The following is a 10,242-nucleotide window of genomic DNA, read 5'->3' as shown; positions in this document are numbered from 1 at the left end:
CATATATATATAGCTTTAAGTAAAATAAAAGATAGAAGGGGAAAAAATGCCAACCTTCTGGAAAGTAAATCTGCATGCCCAGATGGTTTCACGGACAAATTTTATCACTTAAAAAAGAAATAACACCAATTTTATATAGTCTGTCCCATGTATTTTTAACTTTTTATTTTGAAATAATTTTAGTTTCATAAGTTGCAGAAATAGTATATAGAATTCATTCAGTTTTCTGCAATAACATCTTATATAACCAGAGTACATTATCAAACTATTTTCCATATATTTTTAATTACAGTTATTGTGCTAAAAATGTAAAGAATTCAGAAGTGTATGAAGTAAAAACTATTTCTCACACCCACCTCAAGCTAAATAAATCATTATTAATAATTTGTTGGGCACCCTTCCAGACATTTCTTGCACACACAGAAATATATACACTTACACACATGCATAGTTTTATTTATTTGTTACCAGAATTAAATCATTCTTTATGTATATAGTTTTTAACTTGCTACTTTTACCCAGTAGTATATCACGAATCTATGTAAGTGATACCCATCCCCTACCTTCCAAATACCAGGGTATTGTTTTAGGACCAACAGTATGTAGTAATGATGTATGGCAGCATATTTTTTTCCTTTTTTTTTTTTGGTGGACAATTAGGTTGTCTCCCATTATTTGTTGGCCATTTCCATGAAGACACACTTCCTGTCTTATTCCTGGCCACATCACAAATATGATGTCCTTGTTGCTGTGGCCTTAAGGAGTTATTGAATGCTTTTGAGAATAGGCTTTTAGGAACTGTGGTGTCTGGGTTGGGATTTGGAGATATTTTTTGCGATTTGCCTTTGGAACCCTAAATGACTTTGGTTTGCAGCAGTGGAGATCAACCTGAGCCACATACCGTAGCCCTGCCTGGAGGGCTGGTCAGAACAGCTAGCAGCCCACAGACCACCAGAGAAGGGTGGGCCCTGGCATCTTCCCAGAGTCCCCCAGGCACCTGGGTGCACAGCCAGGGGCGAGCTTTATCCTGACCGAGATTCCCTAAGGCGGTCGGGTCAGGGAGACTCCAGTTTTGTGTAGACAACTGGGGAGTTTGGCTCTGCTGTTTGTCTCTTGAGTGTTTACTGAACTTGGGTTCAGAAAATTTGGATTTGAGTCCCTTTTCTATTAGCTTATTGGTTTTGTGTCTGCACTGTCTTTTGGAATTCCGCCTTGCTCTCTGTGTGGGGAGAGGTTTGCATTCAGTGGCGTGTTGGGTCAGTGTCTAAGTTGGATGTAACAAATACGGTAACTGTTACACATGAGGATGCGTAGCTTGGTTATGTTCAGCTGGTTCAGTGAGAAGACACAAGACCACTTTTGCAATATCACAGGCATGAAGCAGGGAGCTAGCGTTTCATTTCTGAACGCTCCCTGGCACCTTCACCTTGGAAATGTTCATTTGAAATGGGAACCAAAGAAGAAGCTGTCTCTAGGAAATGAATACTTAACTTTTAAATATCCTGGAAAATCAGTGCTCTGCTTTTAAATAGGGGTTTATCAGTTTTCGTGTCATGTAACTATATAGTTTTCATTTCAATCTGTCTTAATTACATATTTTCATATATTTCAGAAGAAGCATAATTTTTTAGTAGATACTGCTTTAAAAAAATACATGTGCTTTAAAGTTGTTCACAATTTAAACATTAAGAAGCTAAATTCTATAGTGATGCCTTGGTGGCATAACCGTCTGCCTTCGGCTCAGGTCATGATCCCCGGGTCCTGGGATTGAGTCCTGCATCCGGCTCCTTGCTCAGCAGGAAGACTGCTTCTCCCTCTGCCTGCCACTCCCCCTGCTTGTGCTCTCTCTCTCTATCTCTCTGACAAATAAATAAAATCTTAAAAAAAAAAAGCAGCTAAATCCTACAATCCTATCCTGGCCAGGCTTGGTGTCTGTGAGTGTGCAGTGAGGGGGTAGGGCAAGGACAGTGCACCCCAAGGGCCCTGGCTGGTAGCAGCGGATTAGTGTGCTCACTGCGTCATGGACTGGCTGATGTTAAAAATGGAGTGCTTAGCAGAAAAAAATAGAGTGAGATTTGCAATATCATGCCATTCAGGTAAAGCACAAATACATGGACACAAAGCAGTGTACATTCTGCAGAACAAATTCAAATTAAAAGACTAGTTTGCTGTAGGGGTGGTGGGGGAATAAAGTAGGGACAGAGGGGCTAATCAATTGCAGGGTAGGTGAGATACACAAGAGAGGCTTGGCAGGGAGGGCTGGCTGAAGGAGCTGGGGTTAAAGCAGTGCAGACCCACTGGGAGCTTGCGGTAGTCTGGCCTGGACCAGAGCAGCCGCCTGCTGGGAGAGCAGGACCTGGTGCTCCCCGACCCCAAACTCGTCTTCTGTAGGATGGTGTATGAATGTCTCCCCAGAGACTTCCAGCGAGTCTTAACTTAGATGGGAGACATTTTGACACAACAGATCATTGTACATCAAGAGATCATGTACAGCCATGCTTGGTGAGGCCCCCGGGGAAGCGATCCTGCCCCTCTGACTGCCAGCACTCTGGTCCTGGGCTGGTTTGGTGGGGCAGGGACTGGGGGGGAGGAGGTCTTCAAAACAGTAAGAGCTTTCTGTTAACGACTGTTTGCCCAAACAAGCTACTAGTGGAAATTGCAATATATGTATTTCTGGTCTAAATAAAGTCTCGAAGACCCGACAGATGCCCGTTGAGCATGCCAAGTTCTCTCTAGGAAACAGATGTGCACATAGCTTGAGAAGTGTTTCCACGAAGACACACTTCCTGTCTTATTCCTGGCTGCTTTAATTCGTTCTTAGGCTGTTCTTCTGGGGCGCCTGGGTGGCTCAGTTGGTTAAGCGACTGTCTTCGGCTCAGGTCATGATCCTGGAGTCCCTGGATCGAGTCCCGCGTCGGGCTCCCTGCTCGGCGGGGAGCCTGCTTCTCCCTCTGACCCTCCCCCCTCTCATGTGCTCTCTGTCTCTCTCATTCTCTCTGTCTCAAATAAATAAAAAATAAAATAAAATCTTTAGGCTGTTCTTCTTTATGATCATTTGTCAGAACAGCAGTCCCTGTTCCCGAGTCTTTGTCCAGGGATGCACTGTGGCCTTACACCAGGACTTGCACGCGTGAGCCCGCACGGGACTCGCTTGGCGATCTTGGGAAAATGCAGGCTCAGCTTCATTCTGGGGGATGGCCTCAGAGTCTGCTTCTCTTTCTTTGTTTTTAACTTTAAAAATTTTTATTAAATTTTTTTAGAATCTCCATTTCTGACAGGCTCTTAGGGGATGCTGATCACAATTTTTTAAAAATCAAAGTATTATTTACATACAATAAAATCCACTCTTCCTGGTGTGTAGTTCTGTTGGGTTTTGACAAACACATATGGTCATGGGCCACCACCACCGTCAAAACAGAACGGCTTCATTACCCCCGAGAATCCCCTCATCCCCCATTGTGGTCAGCCCTTCCCGCACCCCCATCTCTTGGCAACTACCATCTGCTCTGTCCCTATGGTTTTATCTTTTCAAGGATGTCCTATAAATGGAGTAATTCGGTTTGTAGCCCTTTGAGCCAGGCTGCTTTCACTTGGGAAGCTCTGTCCAAATTGTACATATCAGTTTGTTCCTTTTTTCTGCTGAAGAGTATTCTGTTGTGTGGGTGCACAGCGATATTAGTGTTTCCAGTTTCTCCATTATGAATTATTTTTTCATTCAAAAACTTTGGAACTTTGGAGGAAATATAATCATCTTGTGCCACTGTCGTTTTAGGTGACATCACTCAAAAAGGATATGAAAAGAAACGGGCAAAGCTGCTTGCACGCTATATCCCACTTATTCAAGGTAAAGTCAGCATGCTCAACTGTTTTGTAACAGTCGATTTCCTCACCAAACTTGACCTAAATATGGATTTTAGAGTTTTACATTGGTATGTTTCATATTTTATTAAGGAGGACTGGGCAACGTGTCTAGTATTAAATAATAAAATCCAAATCCAACGTATCTAATATTAAATAATATAATCCACAGGTTATAATTTATAGCTTGGGTTTGGTATAGATCTCGTTTCCAAATAGGATTTATTATATTTTTATGATTATAGAATACAATTCTTTCTGTGATTATAGTAAGGAACATCCCCTTACTTAGGTTCAGAACAAATGTTGTAAAGTGTCAATTCTTCCTACCTTAAATTGATCTGCAGAGCTAACACACTTGTCATTTCAACAGGGTTTTTTTGGTGGAATTTAACAAGCTAATTCTAAAATTTACGTATAAGTTTAAAGGGCCAAGGGGCTCAAAATGTGCTCAAAAAAGAAGAATGAGGTGGGGAGATGTGCCCTCCCAGGATAAGAAGAATTACTATCATGCTCTCGTCGTGAAGACGGCCTGGTTTGGAGTAAGGGCAGGCAGCTGGATCAAGAGCAGGCCCCGGAGCCCAGATGCAGACGCACATGTGTGTGCAGACGTGGCCTGGGGAGGGGGGCAGCGTTGCAGGGACGATGCTGCCGCTCCCTGTCCTCATGGAAGATCTGTGTCACTGGACACAACAGCGTCCGGCACAGAAGAGCCAATGAGAAAGGCAAAAGCTACGGCGTCTTAGAAGATTGTATAGGAAAACGGTCACCATCGAAAGATAGGCAGGACCTCAGGAGTCACTAAAGGGCCTGAGCTGTGACCCTAAGGGAGGGAACGGTGGCTGTGGTTAAATTAACAAGGTCGTTTTATCCAAAGTCACCATAAAGAGATCAAGGGCAAGTCACACAGTGGGAAGATAATTGTAACACAAATAATTGAAAAAGAACTAGTATGCAGAACACAGGTGGCAGCACTGTCCTATTTATTACCTTTTGTGATAATGGAAATGTTCTGTAACCGCTAGCCATGGATGGTCTCGAGCTCTTGAAATACGGCTAGACTGAATTTTTAATTTAATTGTAATTAATTTAAACTTAAATAGCCAGAAAGTCCCGTAACATGATTTTTCAAAAAGCGCAGGAGGAAACTGGGCCGAAGCCTTGAATCACTGTTTTGTAAGTGGGCAAGCGTACCAGCCAACAGCAAAGAAAGATGTTTAACCTCAGTGGGAATTGGAGGGATGTGGATGAAGCCCGTAACCTGCATGGGTTGTGGAGGGGATTCCAACAGTGGGGAGTGGACAGCTGGTAAAGCTGAAGAGGGGCAGCGGTGCCCAGCCACTCGCCACACAGGTGCCCGGGACAAACTCCGGGACGTTTGCACCCTGTCCTCTCTCTGTGCACAGCAGTGTTTATTGGATCCCTAAACTGCCAAGAGCTCAGACATCGAGCAGCAGAACCCCTCGGTGGGAAGCTTGAAGACCCACGCGCATCAGCAAGGATGAGTCTCATGAACATAATGGGGAGTGAAGGAAACAATCAGAAGGAGCACAGCCACCACAGCCTAGAGAAACGTGCCGACTGCGCTCTTCAGGAGCTCACATGGAGTTGGTGAAGAGAGACAAGGCAGTGGTTCACGAAGCCAGCACGCTGTGTCCTCGTGGAGTGAGGTGGGGACACAGGGCGCTCCTGAGGCGCCGTCCCACTGGTTTCTTCCCCGGGTAATAATCTGTAAACGGAGCGCAGGGCTTATACTGCCAATATCAGGATGGTACAGTTCACAAGAGACCAACAATAAAAAGAATATGTCCCGACATTCATTAATCTCTGAGAGCCCACATGACAGACGTCACCAGCAGCTGACTAAGTGACGCCCAGTGTGGCATGCAGCCCAGGCAGGGGGAGACGCCGCTGCTGCAGGACCGGGGAGCGAAGCAGGATGAACAGAGCAAACGACAGTCCTCTGCACTCAGAGGTGGTCGTGTTTGATGCCTTGGCACCACGGGGACTGCCCACTCTAATGCCTATTAATACCTTAGGAAGAAAGTCACAGAACCTATATTAGGATCATAAAATCTACTTGAAAGAAATAGCCAAGACCCTAAAATATGAAGAAAGATACTGATTTCCTAAATGGAAATCTTAATTTCCAAATTAATCTGTGGACCTTATGTAGTCCAGTCTGACTACCACTGGCTGGTTTTTAAAGTTTCCAAACCTGGGATTGGAAATAATAACTCATTTGAAGGGGAAAGTTTCCGAGAGTAGCCAGTACTTCTCTGGGAGAGACTACTAGTGAGAACGGCCTGGCCTCCAGCACTAAACCTGGTTGTGCCCATGTAGTCACATCAAGGGGGTGTTGGTGTTCGGGGCAGAAGAGCCAGCCGGTGGCAGGGAAGGCGGTCCAGCCAGGATGCAGGAGAGCCCCGAGGAGGAAGCCTTGTCTTACGGCTATTGCCATCCCGGCGGAGGCCGCGGAGCTGGGGTGCTCTCCTCTCTGTGTAGCATCAGCGAACAGAAGCTTCCGAAGGATCAAAGCTCGAAGTATGTTTGTGATTGTAAAATACTGTAACATTCAGGAGGATATTTGAATCACCTTTGAGTGGGGGTTGCAAGATGGGAGACCTGGGAGTTAGAAAGGAAAAGAAAGCAGGTATGATTCGTTGCCTAGAGGTGAAAGTATTTCCCAGTGGCTGAGCTGCCACCAGCTGGGCCCCAGCTCTGGGGTGCGTGCACGGGCCAGGGTCGTGACCCCAGCAGACCGGGGTTCCTGCAGCTCTTTCTCGGGAACTCATCAGCTGGATGAAATGAATAGAAATTCAAAGAAGAGGAAATGAAGATGTTCAACCCCACGAGTAGATATGGAAGTACAAATTAAAGTGAACCATTTTCCTTGTATCAGATTGGCAAAATTCTAAAAATCTTTCTAAACACCCAGTGCTGACAAGGGTGTGGGGAAATGGCACTTTCATGCATTGCTAGTGGGCATGCAAATTGCTGTAACCCTTTTAGAAAGTTATCTCTTGGTACTTGTAAAACCTAAAAATGTACCTGCTCTTTCTTGTGATAATTTCACATTGGGCTTACATTTTTGTGGAATAAACGAATCTATCTCAAAGAATAAAAGCACCCATATTTTGGAATGCAAATGTAAGGATGTCCATAGGCATGTATCCATCATGCGTAAGATTCTGTGTATTCTCCATTACGAACTTTAAGGTCATTCTATCCAGTCACAAGAAACAAGATGCCAATCACAGTGCTGGCCAGTGTTGCTATACTATGTATATGCTCACATTTTGAAGAGCTAAACACTGATTTCCAGGAGTGTTCCCACCTTCTAGCTCTGTAACTGAACGCCCAACAGTGCCGTTCCCAAGCGCCAGTGATGACAGCTCTTCTGCTCACACGTCTGCAGTGTGGCTCCCGAGGGCCGCTCGCCCTGTCCCCAGAGCCGAAGCTGGTGTCCTGGAGGCAGTGCTGAGTCTCCCCGGCCACTGTGGTCTCCGCTGTCCTTTCACGTGTCCTCTTGCTGTGTTGTCTCCGGGCCGCACAGGCTTGCCTCTGCCACACTGTGTCCAGCAGTGGGTTTGAGGCAGGGATAGACAGCCTTTCTTCAGGAGGTGATGAAGGCTTGGCAGACCCCACGGGGCTGGGATGCCTACTGGCTACTTGGATGAGATGTCTGGAGCCAGAGACTAAAGTGAACCTGCGTCACTCTGATGAAGCATGACGGAAGGCTTGCGTTGTGCTGTTCTCAAAGGTCAGCAGGTTAGAGCTCAGACAATACCACGGATTCTGTCTCACGATCCTGTATGCTTGGGCCCCGTCCGTTTACTTGCCACACTGTCCTACGGGCCTGTGTGGTCAGGGGCCGTGGAGGGTGGCCACGGGCTGTCTGGGTGTTGGGTTTGCAGACAGCAAGCAAGCAGGCGCCCCAGGCTGAGGGCGTCAGTGCCTGAGGTCTCTGCACCCAGTGCTCTGCGGCTGTCACAGTCATGTGCACCCCTCCCTCGCCACTGTCCCGCGTTTCTGCCCGTGTCCAAGGGCAACTGGTCACCCCAGGGACCGCTTTGTGGGATGCCTCCTGGGGAGCCGGCTGACGTCATGGACAGTGCCAGGGAAAGTGACACAGCCTTTGCAGATTCAGGAAACAGGCTTTTGAAGGACCTTCCCAGGAGAGTCTGCCGCAGGTGCCCACACGTGCTGTACTGGGACGCTCAGGGACGCTGTGTGATGGTCACCCTTTTTGCGGACGGTGGACAGTGAGGCAGGGCAGGCTGGGCACTTTCGGATGGAGAGCTGGAAGTGAGTATTCGTGGCTCTGTTCCCAGCCTCCAGATCCAGGGCTCTTCTGGGCTTCACGGGCCACTGCGGGATGCATGTGCCCAGATGATTACCGTGTGTTCTGTGTAGCAACGTAGGAGGAATATGTGCTGTTCCAAATGGATTTTTCCATCATCGGAAAAGCAAGTTGTGTACACAAGCTGTTCGCACAAAATTGTGTTGCAGGGGTAGATCCATCCCTGCAAGCAGAGAACAGGATGCCCGCTCCCTCCCAAACCACAGCCGCCGTGCCCAAACAGCAGAAGCCGCGGCCCACCAGCTCCCGGGACGAGCGCTTCCGGTCAGGTAGGGACCAGAGAGGGGTCGCCCCCCACCCCCCGCGGTGGACCTGGCTGTAAATGGCTGCTGAAGAAAGTGTTTTCACTGGAGGGTAATTGACCACATCCTGCTACTTTTCAAGAGAAAACCTAACCTTCCCACAATCACAGGATCTCTTAATGTGACCTGTAGGGTTGGGGGTCTCTCCCCAGGGGATGCTTATAAAAACCCCTGGAGAAATTGTCCTTCCCCCCGCAATTAGTATAATTTCTTTAAACTTTTTGGTCCATTTTTCTACCTCTAGCTTTGGGGTTGGTATTCGTAATTTTTGTATGTTATGGAGCAGCTTTATTACTATAGGTGTTTTTACTATTCCTTCTTTTTCTAATTTTGGAGATTTCCTTCTAAGGAGATTTCTGCCACTCTATCCATGCTTTTATCAATATTTAAATTAGCCTGTGACATTTTATTTGAATGATCGGAATGCCCATTGAAAAGATTCATGTTTTCAGCTGTAGGTTGCATGTCAGTAGCTTTAGGGCACTCTGCTTCACCACCATGTGTGATCACACATTTCCTTTCCATTTAAGCTCTTTTGGAAAGCTTTTTTTTTTTTTTTAAAGATTTTATTTATTTATTTGAGAATGAGAGAGAGCACATGAGAGGGGGGAGGGTCAGAGGGAGAAGCAGACCCCCTGCCGAGCAGGGAGCCCGATGCGGGACTCGATCCAGGGACTCCAGGATCATGACCTGAGCCGAAGGCAGTCGCTTAACCAACTGAGGCACCCAGGCGCCCCTGGAAAGCTTTTTTTTTAATGATGAAAAACTTTCAACAGAGATAAAGAAATGACCATTTTGTTTAAAGAATATCTCAGAGGAATGTTAAGATTTTATGTGTTACGTTAACATGGGAGTGTGATGAAGTGACGAGAAATTTTTGATCAGATAATTTCTTACTAATTTAACATACATTTGTCATGCTGTTAATATTTTCTTTTCTTTTTTCTTTTTTCTTTTTTTTAAGATTTTTATTAATTTATTTGACAGAGAGAGACACAGCGAGAGAGGGAACACAAGCAGGGGGAGTGGGAGAGGGAGAAGCAGGCTTCCCGCCGTGCAGGGAGCCCCATGCGGAGCTCGATCCCAGGATCCTGGGATCATGACCTGAGCCACCCAGGCACCCCTATTTTCCTTTCTGATTATATAAATAATACATGCGATATCAAATATATCAGGTTTAAGGACAAAAGTAAAACCACCTGAACTCTGAATCCTGAGACCACCACCCTCAGCATCTCACTGAGCAGGTGCACACAGACACCTGCAGGTGCATGCGGAGGGTGCATGCGAGGGTTCGCACACCCGCCGATGCCTGCGTGCACACACAGATACCCCAGCGCTCATGCAGGTGCACACACGCGCCCACTGATACCCACAAGCACGTGCAGATACTCGCTTGCACGCACGCACTCCGTGAATGGGGTCATGGTAGTGGCCCCCTTTCTCTCCTTTTCTTCCTACTTTCCCTGCTCCCCGCCGTCCTCTGCTCCCCATCTGTTTCCATGTGACAGATGTTAATAAACTGTGAACTTCATTCTAGTTCTAATTCTTTATTTTCTGAATACAAGACCTTGACCATAGCTGTGATTTGCTGGTATTTTCTCCGAGGTTTTGTCTTGTCTTTGCATTCTCTTAAAGCGGCTTTTGAAGAGCAGAAGGTTTAAATTTCATTTTATTTATTTATTTTTTAAAAGATGTTATTTATTTATTTGAGCACAT

At 46.2% G+C, this 10,242-nt stretch overlaps 1 protein-coding gene across 7 annotated transcripts in view; it reads left to right on the top strand.

The window, feature by feature from the left end:
• The first annotated feature begins 2,948 nt into the window (after positions 1-2,948).
• Positions 2,949-10,242, top strand: part of DIP2A (disco interacting protein 2 homolog A) — an 81,504-nt gene continuing 74,210 nt past the window's right edge. For 2 of the 7 annotated variants that reach the window (XM_035029986.1, XM_035029981.1), the window contains exon 1: positions 2,950-8,490. In XM_035029986.1, coding sequence (XP_034885877.1) covers positions 8,304-8,490 — 187 coding nt within the window. In that variant the 5' untranslated portion in view covers positions 2,950-8,303. Of the gene's footprint in view, positions 8,491-10,242 lie in introns of all 7 variants that reach the window. The other 5 variants (XM_035029985.1, XM_035029982.1, XM_035029984.1 and 2 more) reach the window with 5 other exon arrangements.

The sequence above is a fragment of the Mirounga leonina genome, unplaced genomic scaffold (assembly GCF_011800145.1).
Source record: "Mirounga leonina isolate KUSES-001 unplaced genomic scaffold, KU_Mleo_1.0 Mir_353, whole genome shotgun sequence".
Taxonomy (NCBI): domain Eukaryota; kingdom Metazoa; phylum Chordata; class Mammalia; order Carnivora; family Phocidae; genus Mirounga; species Mirounga leonina.
The sequence above is the reverse complement of the archived record's forward strand: the minus strand, read 5'-3'. Positions and strand labels throughout refer to the sequence as shown.